We start from the raw sequence: 27,146 nt of genomic DNA, 5'->3' as shown, positions 1-27,146 counted from the left end.
GGTGCAAATAATTCTACTTTAAAATAGTTTAGGGGGGTAATAAAAACCCCGCAAAGGTAGAGTGTGTAGTTGGAAATCCGGGTATATGTCAAGGAGGTACTTATGCAGTTTCCCAAAGGTAAAAATATATTTTATTTTTTTAAAAAATGCCACATATACAGAAAAATTCACGTGGCAGGCGAGTGCACCCACACAATTTGCCACATCAGCGTCCAGGGGGGTAATAGCTCTCAAAAGGCCTAGTTGAGGAATAATTAAGATCACGGATAGTTTAAGGCCGTAACTAATAATCCGTGACAAGTTTAGGGGTGATAAGGTATTTTGCCTTTTTTCAATTTTAGCTTCAAAATTATCTTTTTTAACTTCAACTAAAATATTATGCAAATGCACACTAGTCAATTTTTTTTTTAAAAAAAAGGATAAAGCAATTATTTTATTTACAGAAATACCTCAAAAGTAACAAACCATGATTTGTCCTCGTATTAAAGTTGGTTACCAGCTCGAAAAGATAAAGCGTGGGTCCATCCAACGCCTCAGATCCCGCTTTCATCACCTTCTTCCTCCCCCAAAAAGGTATACAACATCATTCACATTCAATTCTCCTGTAAATTCAGCAAAAACAAACCCTAAATTCTGCTCCTGTTCATATTCAAACATACACATAGACATTAGAGACGGATTCAGGATTTGAAATTAATGTGTGCTTATACATATAATTTCATAATTTACAGATAGATAAATATATAGGCTACATATACACATGTAGACTCAGCGGCAGATCTAGAATTTGAATTACAAGATGCATAGTCTAATACATATACATATACATATACATATGTGCATCCAAATTTTACAGATAAATACATCATAAATATATAGTAATTTTTACATAATTGTGTATAATTCAGAGGAAGAAAGGTGCAGAGGGAGAGAAGGAAATGGCGATACTCTACGCATTGGTAGCGAGGGGATCTGTAGTTTTGGCGGAGCAGAGCGGAACGACGACGAATGCGAGCACAATAGCAAGGCAGATTCTGGAGAAAATTCCAGGGAATAATGATTCAAATGTGTCATATTCTCAGGATCGGTATATTTTCCATGTTAAACGCACTGATGGACTCACTGTCCTTTGTATGGCCGATGATGTTGCTGGAAGTAAGCCCCTTGCCTTTTCTGTTTAAGTTTGTTCATGTTGAAAGTCAAGAGGATTGATGCAATTACATGTTAGAATTTGTTTCAATTCATCTTAATGTTTATTCATCTTATAAGTTATTTACACTTCACAATTAATCAAGACATAGCTGAGATTCTAGACGAATAAATTAATCGATATACATATACATATAGCAGTCTTTCAAGTGTTTGTTTAGTAGTTTATATGATAAAATAGGTCAGACTTTCATGTTTTACGACGCTCTCTTTATGATTGTGGTGCAGAGTTGAAGTGCTTGCTCCCTCTGTTTCTATTTAGACGACACACTTTACTTATTGGTCCGTTCCAAAAAGAATGAAACATTTTAACAATTGGAGATAATTTAACGTTAAACTCTTCATTTTACCTATTTTACCCTTAATGACAAGCTTTTATACCTACACAAATGTCATAGCCACATAAAGCTTTTACCCCTTAAGCTTTTAAGACCACAAGTTTCAAAAGTTTTTTCTTTTCTTAAACTCCGTGCCGAGTCAAACTACCTCATCAAAATTGAAATGGAGGAAGTATATTTTTCCCTATCATTCATCTAAATTGAGAAAAATGTTCATTCACTTCAATATATAGTGTCAGAAAGACTAAATTTTTTTCTAGTGTTAGAATGAAACGAGCATGAATTGCATAGAGTGGAATATAACTCGTATTACGGACCCTAAATACAGTCGATTGCTCGATTGATTGATATTGTTGTATAGTATCAGAGAACACTTCATAGAGAAATATCTTATTTAGTTCCGCTTTTGGCTGAGATGAGCTTAAATGGAGCAACATGGTCAGTGGGGATTCATATAGCGACCTCAACTTAATTGGGATTGAGGCATGGTGGTGGTTGTTGTTGTTGTTGTTGTAGTTTTGCTTCTAGTTACCTTTGTATAAGTTGTGCTTGTCATCCTTGCAATTTCATAATATGGAACCTACTTCATAGTTTCTGACATAATGTGGCTTTAGGCATGGCAACATGTCTCTATAGATAGAAACAGGGAATGGGGATAAGCAATTTTTGTCCCGCTGCAGTGGTAGCCTGTAAATTTTCCCCTTAATGAATAGGAGAAGGTAATGAGATACTTCTACCCTGACTTGTACCTTTTCCTGATTTTAATTATATGTGCAAAATTACCTTAACAAGATTCCATGCTTACTAGGATCTGCTACCTATACTATTTGGAAATAGTGGGGCTTCAAATATCATGTGATACCCATATGTGCTTCATTGTCTATGCAGCTAATCCCAAATGTCATTCTAAGCTTTAACACAAAAAGATTGGAGTGATATTGTTGATGTGCAATACCGTCACCAGCAGCAAGTCGGGCTAAGTTAGCATGGAATTCATGCAGTTATCTTAGGATAACTGTACTTCAGTGAGTGAGTGAAAGGGTATATTGGAAAAAGGACTCCTCTCACTGGGACTCATTCCTTAGCTTTAAATCCATTTTATTAATCATAGAAAAACAAAATTGCCAAGTGAGTGTAGTCTTCGCAGCCTTGTGGTTTTTAGTTACAGAAATCTAACTGGATAATGTCCTGCAGCGTATTTTGCTCTTCTTACAATATACTTGTACTTTAGTTCTGTTTTTGTGGACATTCATTCTAATCTCTTTCTTCAATATTTTTTACATTGAATTTCGTTGGTTTTGTATCAAGTAGTACACCCTGTAAGCTCCTTTTCTTAATTTATTCTTTTCAAAAAGAACAAGATTTATAGATAGATGTATGTTGATTTCTCCTTTTATTTGGTTCGAATATTTTAGCTGGTGGTTTAGCTCTTATATTAACACCACAAAATTTCATTTTACATTATTGATCTGTTGCCTTGAACATTGTCATATATTTGGATAAACTCCTTTGCAGGGAGAATTCCTTTTGCTTTTCTTGAAGAAATTCATCAAAGATTTGTGAGGACCTATGGCCGAGCAGTTCTCTCTGCACAAGCTTATGGCATGAATGATGAATTCTCAAGGGTCCTTAGTCAGCAAATGGACTATTTCTCTAGTGATCCAAATGCCGACAGAATAAACAGGCTAAAAGGTGAAATGAGTCAGGTCAGTTCTCAATGTTGTTTAGGAAGCTTATGTCTAGATGATGGCTTGTGCAAGAATCCACAGTTTCTCAATCTAAGAGGCATGCACCTTTCGATGTAATTTCCTGCCACTGAATGTCACGACTGAATATTTCCATAATTACCTCATCAATATGGCAACATGTTTCCCTTGATATCATCAATAGTCCTTGTGCATTTATTTAATGAAGCTCTTATTGTATTGACTATTTGCGGTGATTAAAAGCAGAGGCGGATCTAGGATTTGATGACTACGGGTGCCATTGTCTACCATTAGTGAAGGAGATTGGATTAGGGTATACATTTAGTAGGTTTGATCCGTTTTGAATTGATTCGGTTCGGTTGGTTACTTTAAATTAATTCATTTTTATTTTACAAGATTTTTGGCGCATAAAAAAATATATGACCACCAAATTGAATAAGTTTAGTCCGATTCGATCTAATTCTCTCGATTCAAATTCTATTAAAAATGTGATTAAAACGCAAAATAAATATAAACTTTTAAATAGCAAATACACCCCTTCAGTCTTCATATAGCTAGATTAATATTATGTCTATTGGAGCAATCATTTTAGAAAATTTTGGAAATCACATTAGATGGATAAAAGGAGAAAATAACTAAAGTCACATTCAAATAAATTTTTGAAGATTTTGAAAAATACGGAAGGAAAAATATAATTTAATAAATAATAATAATCAGGTTGTACAGAGAGAGGAAATACAAAGATGAAGAAATTTATAAAAATTGAGCAAAGGAGCAGAAAGAAAATGGAACATGTAACAACACGGATTAGAAAACTAGTTTTGGTGGAATCTAGTGGGATTCGATCTTGCATCCTTCACTTAGAGGTTTAGCTATTTAACCATGGCACCTGGAGTCTATTTGTTTCTTCTTGTGCCAAGCTTCAAATATATACTCTTGTTAATGTAAAATACAAGTACATACTTAAAATTTTATCCGAGCGACTTGGTGGCGTTCCACCCCAAATCTACTACATAGATCCGCCCCTGATTAAAAGCAATTTTTACAGCTTCACTTGTCTGCTTTTACAAACTAGAAACTTTCAGCTAATCATATGTACCAGCCATTATGTTTTTCGGATAAAGTTACCACCCACTATATTTTGGTATTAACTAAGAAGTCTGAAGATGTATGTGCCATGTAACAGGTGCGCAATGTCATGATTGAGAATATTGATAAAGTTCTAGAGAGAGGTGATCGTTTGGAGTTGCTGGTTGATAAAACAGCTAATATGCAAGGGAATACTTTCCGCTTCAGAAAGCAGGCACGCCGTTTCAGAAGCACTGTATGGTGGAGAAATGTCAAACTCACGTATGTTGCTTCCTTTACTTGGACTAAAGCTCATTCTTTGTTTTGTCTTTACTCTTTACTTTGGGGTGGTGTTCTTTCAAGAGTTGGATAGATTCATAATAAATAGATATCTTCTGTTGGGTAGCATTTAATCTCTGATTCAAACAGTTAGGTTGTTACATGTGAAGATCTCTTATAGTTGTAAGTTATATGGCCTCAGGGAAGCTGGTGTGCTCTTTTCCTTATTATAAGTTTCACGATGTTTTAATATGCCTCTATTCTGGGTTGAGTTTGGAGTTGGTGACACAATTATTCTTTCACACTGCAATTAAATAAGAGCCACTTGTCATATTTTTCATGGCTCCTGTCCTTTCTCCTTATGATGATGTGTTCTTAAACAGTGTGAATGTTGTGAAGATTCTAACAGTGGAACCATGTATACAGAAGATCTCATAGTTTTATGCTATACTCATTCTCTCAAAATATTTTTACTTTGTTCCTGATGGTGGTTCTAGCTCGATTAGATTAAAGGACTCGCCAGCTTCATGTTATTTTCTTTTTCTTTTTATGTTTTATTGTTTAATCTTTTTCACCATGCTTCATTGTGATGTTTGATTTTTACAGGGTGGCGCTGATATTCCTCCTCCTTGTGATAGTTTATGTTATTTTGGCCTTCGTTTGTCATGGGCTTACACTTCCAACTTGTTTGAAATGAGGATTACTCGATCAGTGTTACATCAACTGTTTTGTCCTGGAACATTTTATTGTAGTCCACCAATGTGCAAATCGTTGATCTTAATTCATCTGGAGGTAAAGCTTAGATGCGTCTTTTGGTATGGTCTCATGCTTGAAATGTGGCATCTATATTAATTCTTGAATTTCTTAAGCTTATAAGCAAGCTAAAACTCTTGGCTTGAGAATGTATAGTGAATTTTATCATTTCGGCTCCTGTAAAGAAAATGAAGGGGTCAAATAATACATGATTGAATCTTGGCTTAATATCTGTGTTGAAATACATCTTGATCTTATTCGAATATGCAATCTTTTGGTGAAATATGTTCTGTTGCTTGCCCTATGTCTCTATGTATTTACTTATACAAGGCCAAGGAAGGTTGTCAGGTGGCGTTTATTAAAGAATATTTCAGAACATTTTTAGGATAAGTAATTTCAATTTTTTGCAAACTGTTTTTCAAGCCCTTGCCCTTTCCAGCGGTTGACAAATCAAAGATGAATCTCAGTCTGCTGATGTAGGAGAGTCGTTTAAGATTCCACAGTAGGACAGAATTCTCTATTTGTAGCCACAAAATAAGCAAATTTCTCTTTTCAATATCCTTCTTGCTTATATATTAGGTTAATAAAAATTTAGCTGCCTTTTTTTCTTCTTATTTTGTTGGGAGAAATTCAAAAATAGCTAGATTTTCAACTGGTCGTTAAAAATAGCCCAGTTTCAAAAGTAATTGAAATTTAGCCACTTTTCATGTAAAGATAAATCTGAGCGAAAACACTGTTCAAAACTCGAAAAATACGGCAGCATAAGTATGCTTGAACTCCAGCATATTATACTGGAGTTCCAGCATAAGTATGCTTGAACTCCAGCATATTATACTGGAGTTCCAGCATAAGTATGCTAGAACTTCAGCATAATATACTGGAGTTCCAGCAAGTATAATTGTCCATTATAATATACTGGAGTTTGGAGTACCGGTGCTCCAGTCTTTAGTATATTATACTGAGTCAGCAAAGTATATCAGTCCAGCATAATATGCTAGAGTTCATACACAGGTGCACCGAACTCCAGTATATTATGCTGGACCGATCTCTGTTGCAGCAAAATAATGACTATTTTTCATTGACTTCGTAAACGCTGGCTATTTTTGAATGACAAGTCCGAAAACTCGCTATACCGTGCTATTTTTACTATTTTGTTTCATTTTTGAGAAGTCTTGTGAACTATGATGAAGTATCTCATTTTTTATTTTCCTTCCACGCATGGTTGAGTATAACAACACTTTCAAGATGTATACTCTATTTGAATACATAAACAACAATTTTCTAGTAGTATAAGTGATAAAAAGTTTGACAAATAGATGAAAGATTTACCTTCATCTTTAATCCTAAACAAATTATTTGACTTCAAAGTCCAACATAATTTTAAGGGATTGAATAACCAACTATTTCGTTTTCTTCACATCTAAGACGTCACAAATATTGATGACGGTATGCATTTATTACTCTGCTTCCAGAAAACATTCGACTCGCCAGTAAAGGGTATTCGCGAAATATTACCTGTCATTCGTCTTTGTTTATAGAGGAAATATACAAAAATGTCATGCAAAAACTCTACCCATTTAATCTGGCCTTCCACTGCCTGTATAACAGATAATTATGCAATTTCAAAATACCTCAATTCCATTCTTGAGTATGTATAAAGGGGCAAAGCTCATGATCAGGACATGTGATGTTTATATTATGCACACAGATGCACTCTAATTCTGTATTGGATGTTCTATGTCAAATATTACAGTGAAACCAAATTGTTGTCTTCAAGGGAAAACCTGCTCAAAAGAGCTTCTACTTCTTGGAGTACAGCTTTGTAATGTTCTTCGGATTGTACCCCTTCTTCAACAACTTGCATGACATGTTTATGTAGAATATTATACAATTCCACAGGATTATTCACATCAATATGACAAAGGCCAGAATCTACTGGAAACTTACGTTTGTAATCTTTATCCCAACGTGGTAGGATGTATTGTGATGGAATTTCTTCCACACCATTATAATTCAGTACATTCAATGCATGCCTGCATAAATAACCTTTGAAATTAAACAAACTGCAAATACAACGTATTTCCGCTTGTGTTGTCTCATAAAGAACCTCAAACAGCTTGACCTCCACCTCGCTTCCCTCAGATTCTACTCTTTCTTTCACAACAAATGTCATTATTGGCCCATTAATGTTCACTTGCCTTGTATTGAAACAAGAGTAAATTCCTTCAACTTCTGCTTGGAACTTCTTGAATATTTCCTTTGTGAATATCTTTGAGAGCTTCACCTCAAAATTGCAATTTGTTTTCAACTCAAAGCTCAAACTTCTCGACTCCATATCTGCCATTGCTTCTTTCATGTGCTTCCTTTGCATCGCTAAATCATACTTATCAACAAATTCTTTGAATGAAGTGTGTTTATGTACATAACCATCAAAGTATGCATTCAAGCTCTCATTTTCTGTTATTGGTATGATTCCCATGAAGGAAATATCTTTTAAGTAGACTGGTACCCATTTTTCACGATCTTCGTACAATGATTGAAGCCATTTATTGTCCTTGAGTCCATGCTGACTGATCATCTGACCCCACGAACTTTCAAACTCAGTGATCTTCAAGGAATCATAAACTGCTTTATACAGTTGCATCTTAATAGACTCGTATCCGTCCAATCCTCCCAACTTCTCTGGAACACGCTGCATGATATATGATAAACAATAACAATGACGAGCTTGAGGGAACACCTTAGAAACCGCAATTTGCAATGGTTTTGACTGATCAGTTACAATAACTTGTGGATGTCTTCCTAGCATAGACGTATGCCATGATTTGAACATCCAAATAAAGTACTCTACTGACTCATGTCCAAGAAAACCACATCCCAGCAAAACAGGTTGTCCGTGGTTGTTTACTCCAACGAAAGAAATAAGAGGAAGTACATATTTGTTCCTCAAGCTTGTTGTATCAATTGCAACTGCATCTGAGAAATAATTAAAAGCAGCCCTAGACCTAGCATCAGCCCAGAACACATTTCTCAGGCATCCTTGATCATCAAGATCCAACAGATAAAAGAAGTTTGGATTTGTCAACTTCATTCGACAAAAATAATTATACAGTGCATTGGCATCCCCCTCTTTAAGCTCCAAATGCTTTGAGGTATCAACAGGAAACCTACTATCCTTGTCCTTGATTTTTTGCAATCCATTACATGCAGCATCAATAGATGTGCGGTATAACTTAATGGTATGTACTTCTGTAATAGGTATGGATTCCTGCTGCTTTTTGTCAGCGAGAATCATTTTCTTATGCGACTTATAGAACCGCCTGACCTCTGGGCTTACTGGATGATTGTGCTGAAGCTCAACTTCAACAATTCTCCATCTTTTTGAGTCCGCAAGCTTAATTACTAGCATTGCAGGACAACCAGTTCTTGTTTCTGGCCTGGGATGATTTGCTCCACTTTTCTTCTTGAAACCTGCACTACTGCAGCTGAGTTTTGCTCGATATCTTTCTTTCCTTTTTGATCTAAACCAAGAGTTGCTCACTCTAATACCAAATCCTTGTTCCTTGCCATACCTGTTATAAAAATCATATGCTTCATCAAAAGACCCAAATTCCAGACCGATAGTTGGTTGTGGGGACTCCTTTTTGGAATCTTTTTCATGAACTCCATCATCATGTTCCTCCACGGAGCAGTCTTCTTCGTCCTCATATTCTTCACAGTCATCAAACACTGGGTCACTGTTAAGACAAACTGCCTCCATCTGAAACATGGAATTGAAACCAGCATGGCGATGATGTTGACAAGAAGTAAATAAAGAAAACAGCTTCTTTCTGAATCAGTTGCAACCTTCTTTTAAAGTATCCAATTTGGGAGGGGAAATTTCAGATATAGTAAAAACGTCACCACATTTGAAAAACTCAATAGACTGAGTTCCAAATTACGTGGTATATGGGATTTGAAAAGGAGATCAGAGTTAGACAGGTTTACTTAAAATCAAGATAAAGGTGGCAAGTAGTAAAACTGAAGCGTATGAGGACGGATAAAAGTGCAAGAGAAAATGACAGCAGGCACATTTAGAGAAAAAGCTACATGGAAAAGAGGATTTTCCTTTATAACAAGAATTTCTTTTCGATACGAAATGCAGGAACCAGTTAAATTTCTTGAGAAGAAGCATCCTTCTTTAGCAAACTTGCTTCAACTTATCTGAGCATGAGAACACCAACAACGTGTCCCAATGGACATGCATATGCACTAGGAAAAGAAAATGCAAAAGAAACCACTCTTTCCACATCTCCAAAGGAGACTCTCGAAAAATATATATGCGCAAACACATCCTTATATTCTTTCTCATTCAAGATACAATATAATCAAACATATTTTCTCAATTTTTCCTCCAGGCTTTGATCTTATTACTTGAACCAAATGTATAGTCAGTAGGCGCATTTTATTTCGTAAAGAATCCACCCATCCTGCCAGCATAAGCTAGAATTTAAATAAAAATAAAACAGGTCCAAAGAGAGATATTGAGAGCCCAAGAAAATTCTAACGATACACAAACACAGTCGTCTTAATATTAAACATACCTGTTTCAGATTCTTCATCATCCACTATGATGGAGTGCAAGATAGAAAAGCAGCGAAATTCTCATTGATTTTAATATTTGATTTGTCATTTTGGAATACTCAGAAGAGAGTGGCTACCATCTTACCCAGAGAAAACAGATCTCCATGTCAATCTGAGGCAGCAGATAAAACACAGAAGCACACACTATAAAATCTTATGATTTGACCAATTTGGCACATGCACGGATAAAGGGCACAGAAAATAAGCATGACTAATCTGCTAGACCCATAAAAGTAGCAGTGAAAATAAAACATGTAATTGGGAGACAAGAATGGTCTAAAAGAGTCAGAGTAGCATGAAGAAGAGAACCAATGGTGCTTTTCGCGCTAAAGAAAATGATCTTTGAGGTACACGAGCCAATCTCATTCCTTTTGGTCTTCCAAAAAGCACACTACAATAGCAGCAGTAACACCAAACAAACATGATATTGCAGCTTTCACAGTAGAAGCCTGAAAGTCTTTCACTCCAATGAAACTACTCCGCTTTCTTGGGAAGAATTTTGCCTCAGCATGATCACTCAATATCCTATCTTTTTCTTTCTCTCTCGCTTTTTCTTTTTTCTTTTTTTTACAGAAAAAGACTGTCTACTTCGTATAATATTATCTAATTTAACGGCTGATCAGTCGGTTTTCATAGCCCACTTCCCCTGTCCGCAATCAATCCCTATGCCTCAACCCCAAGCTGCTCCTGCTTCGACCCTCCAAAGTTAAAAATAGGCTCAAAGATGGTCCACTTAAAAGCACCACTTTAGTGAAAATCATACATTAACAGAATGGTAAAGCACATAACGAGACATAACTCAAGTTAGGTTTCCATAGCTCCACGATTATCGAATCGGGTTGGCTGAAGAAGTACTTTAACTCATATCTCATAGAACTCTGCGCTATGTTTCTGAGGCCATCTCCAACCTTACCCCCATTCCCCATAATGGGGGCAATTTTTGGGGTAATTTAGCTCCAACCCTCCCCCATTTTTGTCCCCAAAATGGGGGATGAATAGTGTTCCCTCAAATATGGGGTACACTATTCATCTCTCCCATTACTATTCATCACTTTTTTATTATTATTTTATTATTTAATCTTTTAATTTATCTTTTTATATATACCTAATTATGTTTATGTAATGTCTTTATAATATTAATTTTACATCTTAACTTTGGTGTATAATTTTGATAAATTAATTTTCGTGCATTTATTATTTTTGTGTAAAATTGTAAGTTAGTTTTATTATAAGTTATAATTGTACAAAAAATATATAATTATCTCAAAGATGCTCATTTTGCACATAGAAGAATTAAGGACAAAGATGCTCATTTTGCACTTCGTAATGCATTAATAGATCATTTATGAGAGAATACTAGAAGTTGCAGTTGAATATTTATCTAGTATTTCGAATGAATTTTATCGTTATGTAATATGTATTTAATTAATCTTGTATCACAATGATTTCACTTTTATTTGAATTATTAGTTAATCTATAATAATTGCTTACAAATTATATTATTTAAAATTTTATGAAATTGTTTTAATGGAAATTGCAAATTAATAAAAATAAAAGATGGAATTTGTTTAATGAAAATTAAAAAATAAAATTGAAATGAAAGATAATAATATAATATAGAAGAGAGATAAGAATATAAAAAAGTTTGGGAGAAACAATGGGGGAATGGTTGGAGTAACTTGTTCCCAAAATGGGGAAATCCCCCAAAACTCATTTTGGGGACCAAAAATGGGGTAAAGATCGGAGATGCCTGAGAAAACTTACCATGAGATCAAATATTCTAGGCAGGTTATTTAATAAAACCAAAAATCTGAATTGAACGATAACCAAATATAAGCGTACTAAGTTAATCCAACATAAACAATAAAACAATTCAAGCAACAGAAAAGCTAAAACTCACTTAACTTCAAACAAGGCCCATTTTTATTAATTGTCACTAATTCTCAGAAATTCCAGCAATAAAATGCTTCTAAAAAAAACTCAGTTAACCATATCAAACTTAAAATTTCTAGGAAATAAAGTACTACCCACAAAATAAGAATACGATCAGCAGGAAAAATAAAATTAAATTAAAAAGCTTGTACCTTTAGTAGCAAACTGGACAAAAATTCACTTAATCATCAAGAATTCATCTTCAACTGGATTTTTTTAGCTCAGCTATTGACCAGAAACTTATCAGTTTCCTAATCAGCCTAGTAGTAAGCGCCGGAAAACACGAGGAGAAGCTGGTGGCGGAGAATGGTGGGCGACGGAGGTGGAGAAGGTTGATTCGTACGACGGCGAGCGGCTATGATCGAGTGAACCAAAATCGGGTTAGGGGAGCCTGGGAGGGCATAGAATTTGGGGAAATGTATATTTACAACCACATCCTTGAAATTTATCTATATTGCGATATTAACCTCAAAGCATTTCAATTTGTGTATCAATGCCCTCAAAAAACTTATTTTCCTGCACCAGGGTTTAAACCAAATCAATTCAACTAATCATAGTTAAATAAAGTAAAAATATGCATTACTTAACCATGGTTAACTAATAGTACAGTAGTATATGTTCAAATATATATTATGCATTGATTTAGTGTAAACACCCGGTTCGAATTAAAAAAAAAATCATCTAAGATGACTTCCTCTTTTGTTTTTGTTTTTGTTTTTTTTCTTTTTGTTGTGAAAATTGCTCAAGGAAACACTATTTTTAGAGACTCAGAGAACTGAATTTTCAAAGAGACTATACGTTTTTTCATGTCTTAGGCCTTTTGCTTATTGTTATTCCTTTTTCACTTTTGTCAGAAATTCTAGTTCTGAATTTGATTGCTTAATTAGGCGCGTCATTTCTGTTCAGTTATTTGTTTAATGACAGTCCCAATGGCAGTTGGATGCTACCTCAGTTCTTCTTCTTACTTATGCTCTTTCACCTTCACACTATATGTATATATTACCATACATAAGCGTGTATATGAAAGAAACTACAGTAAAGAAGCAACACAGTTTAATTTGTGATAAGCAGCAGAATGATATATAGAGATTTTAAATTAAAAGTACAAATGCAGAAATAGTTATAGACCATGCCCAACTCTTGATGTAAGATCCAGCCGCAGCCACATTGTCCTAATCTTAAATAGGGTCTATTAAAAATAACTTCTCTACCTCCACAAGGGAGGTGTAAGGTCTACGTATATACTACCCTCAGGCCCACTATATAGGATTACAATATTGGGTATGTAATTGTTGTTAAACAAAACTGAAAAGGAGAAAAAAAAGGCCGAAAAGAAAAGACAATAAGGAATAACACACAAGCAATATCTAATTTTCATTTTTAGAAGCAGCTAGCAGAATTCATGTGGATCGAGTTGATCCCTTAATTAGGAGGTATCGCATGCGTTGGTGTGTAAAATACCATCATTGCTACATTGCCTACAGAACCAGCCATCAGTGCAGTCATGGTCAGAGCTGCATTTTCTGAAGCAAGTTACTCCACTGGGATGAGCTGCTAGTTTCATTTCCAGTCTTCCTATATATATCATGCACCACCTCTCTCATACCAACTACTTTTGGAGCCAAATAAACTGTATACATAGTAGTATTTCATAGAAAAGACAAATGTCATAATCAATGTATCATTATTCTTAAACGTAACCAAAAATGCACATAGATATATATTCCATGCTTAATATGTACTAAAAGAAAACACCAGAGACAGTCAAGAAAGAAATAATTAATGGCTGCAATAATGTGGGGTGCAATGATTTATTATACATGGTAAGCCAGGAATTGGAAGTTGTTCAGGAATCCTACTGTAAATACCAATTTTGTCATAGCACATATTTAGAGAGAGAGTCAGAGAGATTAGGGAAAGGATAGATTTACTGCACTATTCAAAAAGAGCCTATATGCCAATGTTTGATTCAAAGATTATGTAATTAGTTTGATTGTTCTTTGCCAGTTTGAGGTCTAGAAGTTTTGTTGTTAATGGTAATATTCACAGGTTATTACCAGGGGCGGACCTACGTTGGGGGATGAGGGTCACCGGAATTCGTTAGCTTCGGCAAAAAAGACTCTAGATATATATATTTCTTTATATACACTGAGGACCCCTTAAATATTTTATGCGGCCCCTTAAAATCACAAAATCTGGATAGAGGAGCTGGTTTTGTAGAAGTGCTTGAAGTACCTTCACTCTCTTGATGACCCAGGTTTGAATCCGGGTTCCTACAATGCATAATTTTTTTATTCTTAAAGTGGTGTTCCCATGATGCTCAAATCCTGGGTCTGCTTCTAGTTATTATCAAAAAATATGTACTAAAATATTAAACATGTGTAAATGCACCATAAAGAAAGCAAGCGAGAGGTAGAAAAAAAATCATTTACCAAAAGCTATCAGTAGGGCAACAATGAAATAGAATACTACTATAGTGAGAGAGAGAGGGGAGAGATCAATCAATGTGTTCTTGTGTGCAATTATTTGCTTCATGAAAGGGCCATATTTATAGGCGTCTCCAGCTTCTCAACGAATTAATTAATGATTAATTAATCACATTATTCAGGAGCTCCTTCCAACTGGAGTAATATTTTAAAACACAAAAGTAAAGCGAGCTAAAAAAAAATAGAGACATCCAAGATTTCAAGAATATTTCTTCTCATTGTGCTTCTTTGTCCTTTTAATTAATTTCATTATTCTTTGCAGGTTTTCATTTCCATGACATCATTTTTAAAATTAATCAAAAATTCGTTTCATCTATACCTTCTTTATAATAGTTCCTTTTTCATTTAATAAAAAGATATATTGAAGTGGCTAGGCCCATAAATGCTGTGAAAGATGAAGGAAGAAGGGATAGAGCCGTGAGCATAGGTTGCAAGAATTAGTTGCGGTGGGATCTGGCGGGATGGATAAGATTCCTTTATTTTTAATTAGAGGTCTCGAGTAGTTGAGTCATAAGTATATAAAAATCGTGGTTGAAGGTACTTTTCCCTTTTAATGAACCGTATTATTACGCAAATTTAAATTAGTTGATGCTTGAGTGCGAGTATGAAAATTGTCTAATGTCGATTACGAAAAACGAAGGTCGCAAGTTTGGAGAAATCATTGCTTGTGATAATATATTGAAAATTGATTGCATTTACGTGTCCGTCATTTAGTGGAGAAAACAGTTATGAAATAGAAAATCGAACGAGATCAAATCAGCAATGTGACTTAAATTTTATTTTATTTTTGTTAGAAAGGATCATATATACGCAAATGATATTTATGAGTTATCCTTAATTTAATATATCATCACATGCATTTGTCAAGCAATCTCTTAACAGGAATATCCCTTAGTTCAGAAACAAAATATAACTGCATTTAATTAACAGTTTAAGAAGAGATTAACAAATGAGTAAAAATGTGATCTGCTCTTATTTTGATTATCTGTGAACTCAGAGAAGCACGTGTTGGGGTTGCGTTGACTAATGATTAGTTCTATACAGGATTAGATTGAGTCAAATTGTTATTTCTTTTTTAGCGTATAAGCGATTTTATAGGAGCAAGTTCAGGGCGCCATTATTAGTAATTTATTTATGTGTTATTATTGTTGAAGTTTGGCAAAATGCCAAAGTCCCACATTGGTTGGGAGTTAAGTTTGGGGGGATTTTTCCCCTATAAAAGAAGGCCTAATGTTTAGGATTGAAACACACCTCTCATTTGCCTTCTCATCTGTTTAAGGCATTTGTATCTTCTCTTTTTAGTATTATTTCACTTGTATTTTTGGAGTGAAATAAAATATTGGTTGTGTCCGAGGAGTAGGCAAAATTAGCCGAACCTCGTAAATTCTGGTGTTCCCTTTATTGTTGTTTTATTGTCTTATTTATTATTTGGTGGCTGTCATAATTTTTGGTATAGTAGTTGTGACTTATTCACACTATATACATTTGGCTTCCGCAACAATTGGTATCAGAGCCAAGGTACTGTCTAAGTATGCTCTGTGGTTGCAGCATAGTCTGATCTTCCACATCAGAAAAGATTTATCTTGGTAACTGAGTCAAGGTTCTGTCTGAGTATGCTCTGTAGTTGCAGCTTAGTCTGATCTTCTACATCAGAAAGGAAATAATCTTGATTTGTGTCGTCAGCTATTAAATAATATTTGTGTCAAATATGGGGGACAATAAACAAGAAGAATCTACATCAAGTGTCAACAATACGTCATCATTGGCATCTTCGCTTATGACAAGAATTGTGTCAAATGCGAAATTTGCGGTAGAAATTTTTGACGGGTCCGGACATTTTGGGATGTGGCAAGGCGAGGTTCTAGATGTCCTTTTTCAACAAGGGTTAGATCTGGCCATTGAAGAAAAGAAACCAGATGTTATTGGAGAAGAAGATTGGAGAATTATCAACCGTGTTGCTTGCGGTACCATTCGATCCTACCTTGCTAGAGAGCAGAAATATCCATACACAAAGGAAACTTCTGCAAGTAAATTATGGAAAGCACTGGAGGATAAATTTTTGAAGAAAAACAGTCAAAATAAATTGTACATGAAGAAGAGACTGTTTCACTTCACCTATGTTCCTGGTACCACGATGAATGAACATATCACCAGTTTCAATAAGTTGGTCACAGATTTGCAAAATATGGATACAACTTATGATGATGGTGACTTGGCCTTAATGTTGTTGGCGTCACTTCCTGATGAGTACGAGCACCTTGAAACTACTCTACTCCATGGAAATGACGAAATTTCTCTCAGAGAAGTTTGTTCAGCTTTGTACAGCTATGAACAAAGAAAGCGAGAAAAACAGAAGGGCGGAGAAGGAGAAGCACTGTTTGTGAGGGGTCGTCCTCAAAATCAAACGAGGACAAAGAAGGGAAGATCCAAGTCAAGATCCAGACCCAGCAAAGATGAATGTGCCTTTTGTCGAGAAAAAGGGCACTGGAAGAAAGACTGTCCGAAGTTGAAGAATAAGGCCAAACATAACAATGGAAAGGCTATTATGGATTCAAATGTAGCTGATTGTGATGATTCAGACTTCTCATTAGTTACAACAGAGTCATCAACATCATCAGACATATGGTTGATGGACTCGGCTTGTAGCTATCATATGTGTCCCAACAGGGACTGGTTCGTGGAATTTCAAGAAGGAGAATATGGAGTCATCCACACAGCGGATAACAGCCCTCTTACCTCATATGGCATTGGTTCAATACGATTAAGGAACCATGATGGAATGATCAGAACATTGATAGATGTTCGATATGTACCGGATTTGAAGAAGAATCTCATCTCTGTGGGAGCCCTAGAATCAAAAGGGTTCAAAATCATTGCAGAAAATGGAGTGATGAGAGTATGCTCCGGTGCACTAGTGGTAATGAAGGCTAATCGGAAGAATAATAATATGTACCGCTATCGTGGCAGTACAGTTATTGGGACAGCGACAGTAACATCCAGTGACGACAAAGAGGCAGAAGCAACCAAGCTATGGCACATGCGCTTGGGACATGCTGGAGGAAAATCCTTGAAAACTCTATCAGATCAAGGATTGTTAAAAGGAGTAAAGGCTTGCAACTTGGAGTTTTGTGAGCATTGTGTTAAAGGGAAACAGACAAGGGTTAAATTTGGTACAGCGATCCATAATACTAAAGGCATTTTGGATTATGTACACTCTGATGTTTGGGGTCCTTCCAAAACACCTTCATTGGGTGGGAAGCACTATTTTGTAACCTTTGTTGATGATTTTTCCCGAAGAGTATGGGTGTATACAATGAAGAGCAAAGATGAAGTGTTGGGAATTTTTCTCAAATGGAAGACGATGGTGGAAAATCAGACAGGCAGGAGAATCAAGTGTATTCGCACAGACAATGGAGGTGAATACAAAAATGATCATTTCAATAAGGTCTGTGAAAATGATGGCATCATCCGACACTTCACTGTTAGACATACACCACAACAGAATGGAGTGGCAGAACGTATGAACCGGACCTTGCTGGAGAAGGTACGGTGTATGTTGTCCAATGCTGGCTTGGGCAAAGAATTTTGGGCTGAGGCAATTACATATGCATGCCACCTCATTAATCGTCTACCATCTGCTGCTATTGATGGCAAAACACCATTTGAAAAATGGTACGGAAAACCTGCTGTAGATTATAACTCTTTGCACGTGTTTGGCTCAACTGCATATTATCATGTGACGGAGTCAAAATTGGATCCAAGGGCAAAGAAGGCTATTTTTATGGGAATTACTTCTGGAGTCAAAGGATATCGCTTATGGTGTCCTATGACAAAGAAAGTAATATTCAGCAGAGATGTTACCTTTGATGAATTTGCTATGGTAAATAAGGTAACAGAAGATACCAAACAAAATGAAGGTGCTTCTAAGCAGGTGGAGTTTGAGGGAAAATTTATTTTTCCTACACAAGAAGCAGAGGAGGAAACAAATGAAGATTACCCTCTGGAAGGAGAGCCAGTAGAGGAGATTCCAACTCAGGAATCTCAACAACAACTTGAATCAATAGCAACCAGCAGGCCAAAAAGAACAATAACGAAACCTGTTCGTCTCATAGAGACGGTTGCTTGTGCAACCTCAATTGTAGCTGATGATGTTCCTACTACTTATAAAGACGCTGTCCAAAGTTCAGAAGAAGATAAGTGGAGGATTTCCATGAATGATGAAATACAGTCCCTTCATCAGAATCATACATGGAGATTGGCCAATCTCCCGAAGGGAAAGAAAGCAATTGGGTGCAAATGGGTATTTGCAAAGAAAGAAGGATTTCCTAACCAATTAGATGTTCGCTACAAAGCAAGATTGGTGGCCAAAGGATATGCTCAAAAGGAGGGAATTGATTACAATGAAGTGTTTTCTCCAGTTGTAAAACATTCCTCCATTAGAATTATGTTGGCTTTGGTAGCACAATTGGATTTGGAACTAGTTCAGATGGATGTAAAAACTGCGTTTTTACATGGAAACTTGGAGGAGGAAATCTACATGACTCAGCCAGAAGGATTCAAAGTTGCTGGAAAAGAAAATATGGTGTGCAAACTTGAAAAATCATTGTACGGATTGAAACAATCTTCTAGACAATGGTACAAGCGATTTGACGAGTTTATGTTGCGGCAAGGGTACAAGAGAAGCAAATACAATCATTGTGTGTATTTGCACAAGCTTAAAGATGGTTCCTTTGTATATCTTCTCCTATATGTTGATGATATGTTGATAGCTTCCAAGAATTTGGAAGAAATTGATAAGTTGAAGATTCAACTGAAGAAGGAGTTCGAGATGAAGGATTTGGGTGAGGCAAAGAAAATTCTTGGCATGGAGATAATTAGAGATAGACGTTCAAAGAAACTCTGTTTATCTCAAAAGGAATATTTGAAGAGAGTACTTCAACGTTTTGGCATAGATGACAAGACTAAGCCAGTTAGTACTCCACTTGCTTCCCATTTTAAGCTAAGTACTACTATGTCGCCAATGGATGAAGCTGAACGAGAGTATATGTCAAAGGTACCATACGCAAATGTTGTTGGTAGCTTGATGTATGCAATGGTTTGCACAAGGCCTGACATTTCACAAGCTGTTGGAGTTATTAGCAGATATATGCACAATCCAGGGAAGGAGCATTGGCAAGCTGTGAAGTGGATTCTACGGTATATTCATAATACTGTAGATGTCGGGTTAGTTTTTGAGCAGGAAGACAATCAGTCTGTAGTTGGATATTGTGACTCAGATTTTGCGGGTGATATGGACAAACGAAGATCAACTACTGGTTATGTGTTTACTTTTGCAAAGGCACCAGTTAGTTGGAAGTCTACTTTGCAGTCAACAATTGCTTTGTCTACAACAGAGGCAGAGTACATGGCTATTACAGATGCTGTGAAAGAGGCAATTTGGCTTCAAGGATTGCTAAAGGAGCTTGGTGTTGAACAAAAAGGTATCACAATTTTTTGTGATAGTCAAAGTGCTATTCAATTAGCGAAGAACCAAGTTTATCATGCAAGGACGAAGCACATTGATGTTCGGTATCATTTCGTACGAGAAATCATAGAAGAAGGTGGAGTCACGGTGAAGAAAATTCATACTACAGAGAATCCTGCTGATATGCTGACAAAGGTGGTGACTGCGGTCAAGTTTCAACATTGTTTGGATTTGATCAACATTGTTGAACACTGAAGATTGAAGATGAAGACACAACCAAAATTTGTTATTGAGAGAGAATTGAAAATGTGGAATTTTGCCAAGGTGGAGATTTGTTGAAGTTTGGCAAAATGCCAAAGTCCCACATTGGTTGGGAGTTAAGTTTGGGGGGATTTTTCCCCTATAAAAGAAGGCCTAATGTTTAGGATTGAAACACACCTCTCATTTGCCTTCTCATCTGTTTAAGGCATTTGTATCTTCTCTCTTTAGTATTATTTCACTTGTATTTTTGGAGTGAAATAAAATATTGGTTGTGTCCGAGGAGTAGGCAAAATTAGCCGAACCTCGTAAATTCTGGTGTTCCCTTTATTGTTGTTTTATTGTCTTATTTATTATTTGGTGGCTGTCATAATTTTTGGTATAGTAGTTGTGACTTATTCACACTATATACATTTGGCTTCCGCAACAATTATTACCATTAGTAGTATGGCAACGCCACTGTTTAATTAGCAATAGGATACAACAGATAGACACAATGATCATATGAGAAAATCAACTAAATTAAAATAAAGATGTGTTAAAGACTATTTTAACATCCAGCATATATCTGTATTAAATAACCAATATTTTCGTGATTTCTAAATTCGTCATATAGTATACATTCTACTGTCCATTTAAGTTATTTTTTGACTTTTTTCACACATATTAAAGAGTTTACTTTTTTGCATTAATTAACAAGTCACTGAGCATTAAACATAGAAAGTCAACAACTTGCAGTATATGGATCTTGATTCTTGATTAATGAAGCAGCATATGTTCAAAAGTTTCTTAATATATACTCCCTATGATCCAAAATAAGTGATTTTTTGGCCTTTTCTTTTTGTGGTCCAAAATAAGTGATTTTTTCAGATTTTTAAGAATGAATTAATTATTTTTTTTCCTACATTACCCTTGAAGTAAATAGTGTTGGAGTATGTGTTAGAAATATTTATGTGAAGAGATAGTAAAGGTTAATATGGTCAATTTCATTGCTAATTAATGTTAAAAGGTGGATTTCTTAATATGTGTGAAAACAGCTAAAAAAATTACTTATTTTAAACCGGAGAAAGTATTTTCTAAGAAAATCAATTTTTTTTTGACGTAGACCATATCCAAAAGCAGAAGAAATATGTAGAAACACATGGCAATATGATCTCATTAGATAGTTTATAGTGGCCTGGTGCCTAAATTTTCTTAGCCAACATGTAATTGGACAAATTTTAATGGAAAGTAAATATTTGAAGCTCTATATTGCAAAGAACCAAAATCCTAGTTAGACACGGTCACTTGGGTAAAAACTTGTTTAAACCAAACTAAATATGATTATCATGAAATCATAGTCAATGAATATATTTTTACCTTGATTTATTACTTAACAATAATAAATTAGTATTGTAAATATCCTCTGCGGGTAAGTTTTATGGTCACTTGAGTAAGATGCCCTTCCTGCTTCTCAATCGTTTTCCAAATAAAACTTACTACATGGTTTTATAAGAAAATTAAATTTGCATAAGCTTTGTATTTACCCTCTTAGATCAGATATTAGGAACATAATCTTGATGATTTGCACTTCAGAAGCGCAAAAAATGAAAGAATTAATTTTTTTTTAAATTATAGTATTAACAATATCCATATCTTCTAACCCTATAAGAAATTAAAAACATTTTTTTTATTTTTCTGTTTTGTCAAAAATTCTTGCTCTGAATTAATTCCCCCTTTTTCTTTTTCCTTGCTTAGGGGACATTCTTGTTTAGTATTTGTTGGCACAGAAAGAAAGCCCCAATGGCAGTGACACGCAATTGGATGCCACCAATTTTTACTCTTAAGTTCTTCTTCCTATGCTCTCTTATTTCTGGGTAGTTTTTACCTTCACATTATACGTACCCATAAATTTGCATGCATGTAAAATAGACTTAATTCAGAGAAATTTTACATCTTGGATCCTCAATTCCCATGATTTGTACTATTTATTAAGCTTGTTAATAAAAAAAAAAAAATAACACCAATTTGATTATTTTCCCACATAGCATGTCATGATGTAAATTTAATGGGATTTAATCTCCATTTGAATATTTGGTGCTTTCCCTTTTTGGGTGTTAGAACATGTCAACTTTTCTAAATCTTGGATCTTCACTTCCCCTGTTTTTCAAATTATCAAGCTTAAACACTAAATTAAGGCTCATTTGATTATTTTCTAGCTTCTAAGTTTAATCTCCATTTAAAAATTTGGTGTTCTCATGGGAAAAAATATCAAAATTTTGGAATCTTAGATCTTCAGTGCCCCTGTTTTGTATTTTTTATGGCTTGTTAACAGAAATTAAACCCCAACTGATTGATTTTTCCACAGCATGTGAGCAATGAATCTGAATATTTCAAATCTTAGCCTGTTTTGAATATTTAAAGATTATTACATCATAGTAACACCATTTTATTATTTTATCCACATTTTCCTTGTTATGTTTTCATTATTAATTAATTTTAATTTGCAGGAATACTGATGGTTATACTGTAACGGCTAGAGTAAAAATTCCTGGTACATACTTGAATTTTTTTCCCACCTTCCTCTTCCTAGTTATATTTTCAGAATACATAGAACTGTAGTCAGTATAAGCTTCACATTGGATGACATATCATTTATATCCTATTTATTGGCCAGTTTGACTAATCTGTTAGCTGAATATTTAATTTTAAGGAAAGATGGGCTCTTTTAAACTAAAGGTATATACTACATAGTACAATCAATAGTGAATAAAAATCCATCCAAGGAAAGTAGAAACTATTTGGGATCACCCAACGTACTAATTAAACAACCATTTGGCAGAAAAAGTTATACTACTATTTTTGGTCAAATTTTCAAACTTTTTGTTAAGATAGATAGAGTTTTTCGTGCAAATGAGGTTGCTCTTTCCTTAACCAGAGCTTTTGGGTTCGAGACCTGGGTATGAAAAAATCCTTGGTAGGGAGCGCTTTCCCCTGAATGGGGCCCTACGCAATGCGAATCCGGATATAGTCAGGCTCCAATGTGGGTACCAGACACCGAGTAGAAAACCCAAAAAAAAAAGATAGAGTTTTTCTACCTCTGTGTTCTATTAATTTCAGATTCTAGTGCTAAAGTTCTCCTTTTGTTGTAGAGATTCACTTTGCTTCACCACTGTCAGAGGCCGATTTAGGATTTCTAGAACATGGGCGTATCACTAAAGAAAAGAGAAAAAAATTATCAAGTGGGAATTGATCCGTGTGTTTGTTTGAGTAAATAACTCAGTATTCAACCAAGTACACCATTTAATCCTTTTGGAGCATGAGTGCCAACAAATAATATAAGCACAATTTTAGAAAATACATATATAAAATACCTAGTTTGACGAAGAGACTATGGATTTACGTGCCCCATATTTAGGCTATAGGTCCGCCTCTGACTACAGTTGATGTTTTACCAGGTTATTAACTTTTATAACTTGGTTCTTTTATAGGCTTTAGCTTGAAAGGATCTGGTTTGTCAGCTAAAGCTTCATATGTAAAAGTCATACTCAATGGTGGCCAAAAAGTTACTTTCTTGAGACCCGATGGATATTTCTCGTTGTATCCTTCCAATGACTCCATGTCTTAAGTCAGTCTTCAGATTTGATATCTTAGGTTATGTATCTTGAATAGACTCTATCTATTGTTATGAGCGTTGTGCTTCCTCAACTGAATGTTTACTGCTGCAGTGCTCCACTCTCCAAGAAAAAGAAAAAACTTGCATAATGTATTTTCATTGATTTTGTGCATTGTTTTCTTGTATGATTTGTTTGCAAAATGTTTGGCTAAATAAAATGGAGCTTAAATGTGAGTGGTTCATGTGATAATTGGTGTTTTCAGCGCTATACTTTTCAGATATGATTGAGTAGACTTCATTTCCTAGCAACAGCAAAATAACATTGTGATTTATATTATCTATCACATATTTGCTGTTAGCCATACACTTAAGCATGGCGAGATATTTGCCCTCTTGTCTGCTCTGTAGCTTTTACTAACCTTCTGGTCATAATCCGGGGTCTATTATTTTTTGATGTAAGAAGTGAATGTTGTTCTCTATGTACAATTCCTTAACCGTAGCAATAGCCATAATGTTTCAGCTGGAACACATCTCATAGAGGTGTCTGCAATTGGCTACTTCTTTTCTCCAGTGAGCTTCTCTACCACCATCTGCTTAATTCTTGATCAATTTTCCCTTAAAAGGATTTATATGCTTATTCGGATCCATTTCTGGATATTAGGTGCGAGTTGATGTTAGTGCGAGGAACCCAGGTAAGGTTCAAGCAGCGTTAACCGAGAATAGGAGGAGTCTGATTGAACTGGTTTTGGAGCCATTGAATGAGGAGCAGTATTATGAGGTCGGACATTGATCTCCTAGTTTCCCTTTAATTTCCTTCAGCCCTCCTTTTCTGTAATTTTCCTTCCAAACTACTGAGTGAATTTCTCTTGCAGATAAAGGAACCATTCTCCATTATGTCACTGGTGAAAAGTCCAGTGGGCCTGATGATTGGATTTATGCTGTTTGTAATGTTTCTGATGCCAAAATTAGCAGAAAATATGGGTGAGTGCTCTAAGTTTCACCAAAATGAAGTGGCTACACATGCAATTCCAATTATCCGTCCAAAATGCTAAAGTTTTGTACGCTTCACGATGACTGCACTAAAAATGTGGCTCACTAGGGATTAACTATCTGATGTAACTGATCAATTTCCAATCTATGTGATGGTATCCATTTATACATCAATCTCTAATTCTCTATAGAATTGAATTATGCAACAAAAAAGAATATCAGGCACACATTCATTTTCATGAGTTAAATGGGGATTTAGCATGGATGTCTAAATCTAACTAAAAGATGGAAAAGGTGGCAAAGTTCCCAAAGTAACAAGCATCAGCTGTTAATCATAATATATGAGTTTAACACAAGTTTCACCATCTCCTGATGTTTACTGTGCACACATCACACTTTTCTTTCTGTCTGAAAATTCTTGACTCTTTCCAAGTACATGTGTGTTCTTGTATTGATGGATATCAATGTTTACAGTATATATAACTATAACTACATATTGTATACCTACAAACATGCTCCACACACATATAAATACACACATGAGTGTGTGTGCGCACAAACATACTCCCCCAAACACATACAAAATAATATTTCTCGACTATATCTATAGATGCTTGTATTTGTCTAACATATTGTCTCAATTAATTTATCCGTGCATATCTGTGTTTCTAGTATATTTCTTTGTGTGTCATTCTAAATGCATCATCTATCTAACAGATTAATATATCTCACTTACATATAGATGTTTATATTAGTATTTCACCTATAGGATTACAAGAAAATTGCTTAAGCCAGAGCCCTCCAGATGCATCATTAGTGGCTCTATGCTGTTTATGGCAGCTTGAGATATCTTAAATTTTGGAATCAGCAGTTATTACCTAGCTAGCTTGCTCCAATGATTTAATAAACATTTATTCTTCATATTTTTGTCTCACAGTCTGTCTTGAAAAACAAAGATTCGCAAATTGAATGGGATGGCTTTAAGATATTTTTCTTTTCTTCTTTCCTACGTTGATAAGTGATTACCTTATTTAGAGTTTCTGCAGACTGCATTAGATGAGATACGGTCAAATTTGTATTGAGTGCAGTAGTATGTGACAAGGTGAAAGAAACAGAATAACAAAAACACGGATATGGAGGCATATTGACATGAGAGGGAAAAAAGCTTAAAAAGTTGTGTGCATTACTATAATGAACTACCTTTTCTAGCTGTCAAAAAGTTCCTCCAAAATTGTTCCTGGATCTTGCTCACCTTGGATTAACTAAATACTAATCGATTTTTTTTAAAATCCATATGGTGTGGATGAATTACTTTCATCCACATTTTTCCTCAGTTTCATCCATTTTCAATTAATCCTTTTGGTCTGTAAAAATCCATCATCCTATTTGCACCCATTGTTTGCAGATCAAGTGTTACATTGATTCATTAATTAAGAGCTAGACTCTGTTGGTAAACGGTAAACCTATATTCTCTTCTGTACAACATAGAGTTAAGTGATCATGAGGCATCAGGGAAAATTCTTGCTTGCCTTTCTGGAAGTTACTTTACCTTTTTGGTTCGTGATTTATTGCCATTTTGCTGCTAGATCAAACAGACATTACATAAGATTTATCGCACTAATGTGCTGATTTTTTTTATGTGGCAGATCCTGAAGAAATAAGACGAACACAAGAGGAAATGAGAAACCAAGGAATTCCCACTCTTTCAAGTTTATTGCCTGGGGCTCAAAGCAACAACTAGAGAGTCGAGACAGGATTAAGAACTTCGAAAATCCTTTGCTAGAAAAGGAAGTTCTTCGTTTCCATTCTATGGAAAAGCTAAAAACTCATAAACTTAGTACTATCATTCTGAACTCTCTGAGTACCATCATTAGTATCTTTTATCACTTGCAAAAATCCTATGTTTCCTTTTTGGTTAAGTTTTAGGTCTCTGTTATCAGGTTTAAGCGTTGATTATCCTTAGAAATGTTTAATATTGAATTGCCTGTAATCCAATGTCAATATTATTGTGCTGTGAAGAAGTAGTCTCACCATCCTTTTATCACTGTATATGCTTTGCCTTATGCAAGTTTATTAGGAGTATCAGCTACCAGTTCTAAGAAAAAAAGAAATCCAGAACATGTAGTGGTAGTAGCTGTGAGAGTTTGGAATTAAGCTGCAAGGCAATATACTCTCATTCTATTTCTGTTCTAAACGAACTGTTAGTTCGATGCAACTAGGGTTGTCAAATTTGGCCCAGGCCCAAATGACCCGCTCTACCCGTCCAAGGTTGGGTTCGTTATTAACACGCTCATTTATTGAACTCAGCCCATTTTGATCGAATTCATCTCAACCCATTTAAAGTTAGCTAATTTTTAGGTCAAATTGATCCATGAGTAACTTTGTCAAAATATCTTAGAAACAATTTTTTTTATTTTATATATTATATATGACCAGAAAAAAAGG

At 35.2% G+C, this 27,146-nt stretch overlaps 3 protein-coding genes across 4 annotated transcripts; 2 read left to right on the top strand and 1 right to left on the bottom strand.

Moving 5' to 3' along the window:
• The first annotated feature begins 466 nt into the window (after positions 1 to 466).
• LOC104247009 (vesicle-associated membrane protein 711-like) lies at positions 467 to 5,581 on the top strand. The gene is made up of 5 exons (XM_009802938.2): positions 467 to 573; positions 909 to 1,155; positions 3,063 to 3,253; positions 4,440 to 4,603; positions 5,207 to 5,581. Exons 2-5 carry the CDS (start codon positions 939 to 941, stop codon positions 5,295 to 5,297), a joined length of 663 nt encoding a protein of 220 aa, XP_009801240.1. The 5' UTR covers positions 467 to 573; positions 909 to 938; the 3' UTR covers positions 5,298 to 5,581.
• Positions 5,582 to 6,947: 1,366 nt separating this feature from the next.
• Positions 6,948 to 12,329, bottom strand: LOC104247010 (protein FAR1-RELATED SEQUENCE 6-like). Of its 2 annotated transcripts, none has more exons than XM_009802941.2 (3): positions 12,061 to 12,329; positions 9,937 to 10,088; positions 6,948 to 9,822 (listed from the first exon to the last, which is right to left on the bottom strand). In XM_009802941.2, exon 3 carries the CDS (start codon positions 9,120 to 9,122, stop codon positions 7,101 to 7,103), a length of 2,022 nt encoding a protein of 673 aa, XP_009801243.1. In that variant the 5' UTR covers positions 9,123 to 9,822; positions 9,937 to 10,088; positions 12,061 to 12,329; the 3' UTR covers positions 6,948 to 7,100. The 2 variants fall into 2 exon arrangements, with proteins under 2 accessions (XP_009801243.1, XP_009801241.1); XM_009802939.2 differs by having other exon boundaries at positions 6,948 to 9,113.
• Positions 12,330 to 21,850: 9,521 nt separating this feature from the next.
• On the top strand, positions 21,851 to 26,772 carry LOC104223171 (ER membrane protein complex subunit 7 homolog). Its single transcript, XM_009774544.2, has 7 exons — positions 21,851 to 21,972; positions 22,606 to 22,649; positions 23,587 to 23,695; positions 24,218 to 24,281; positions 24,373 to 24,489; positions 24,584 to 24,692; positions 26,348 to 26,772. The coding sequence occupies exons 1-7, from the start codon at positions 21,899 to 21,901 to the stop codon at positions 26,440 to 26,442; spliced, it is 612 nt and encodes a 203-aa protein (XP_009772846.1). The 5' UTR covers positions 21,851 to 21,898; the 3' UTR covers positions 26,443 to 26,772.
• Positions 26,773 to 27,146: the final 374 nt, after the last annotated feature.

Source organism: Nicotiana sylvestris, chromosome 6, assembly GCF_000393655.2.
Source record: "Nicotiana sylvestris chromosome 6, ASM39365v2, whole genome shotgun sequence".
In the NCBI taxonomy this organism is placed as follows: domain Eukaryota; kingdom Viridiplantae; phylum Streptophyta; class Magnoliopsida; order Solanales; family Solanaceae; genus Nicotiana; species Nicotiana sylvestris.
Note: the sequence above shows the minus strand (reverse complement) of the source record. Positions and strands in the feature narration are given on the sequence as shown.

Excerpts from the sequence above, each read along its gene's own strand:
- LOC104247009 (XM_009802938.2), top strand. The coding sequence starts at position 939 with ATGGCGATACTCTACGCATTGGTAGCGAGGGGATCTGTAGTTTTGGCG. Across the intron at positions 1,156-3,062 it reads GGCCGATGATGTTGCTGGAA|GGAGAATTCCTTTTGCTTTT; the intron begins GTAAGCCCCTTG and ends ACTCCTTTGCAG. Across the intron at positions 4,604-5,206 it reads TGGAGAAATGTCAAACTCAC|GGTGGCGCTGATATTCCTCC; the intron begins GTATGTTGCTTC and ends TGATTTTTACAG.
- LOC104247010 (XM_009802939.2), bottom strand. The coding sequence starts at position 9,957 with ATGATGAAGAATCTGAAACAG. Across the intron at positions 9,114-9,936 it reads TGATGAAGAATCTGAAACAG|ATGGAGGCAGTTTGTCTTAA; the intron begins GTATGTTTAATA and ends TCCATGTTTCAG.
- LOC104223171 (XM_009774544.2), top strand. The coding sequence starts at position 21,899 with ATGGCAGTGACACGCAATTGGATGCCACCAATTTTTACTCTTAAGTTC. Across the intron at positions 24,282-24,372 it reads TTGGCTACTTCTTTTCTCCA|GTGCGAGTTGATGTTAGTGC; the intron begins GTGAGCTTCTCT and ends TCTGGATATTAG. Across the intron at positions 24,490-24,583 it reads ATGAGGAGCAGTATTATGAG|ATAAAGGAACCATTCTCCAT; the intron begins GTCGGACATTGA and ends TTTCTCTTGCAG.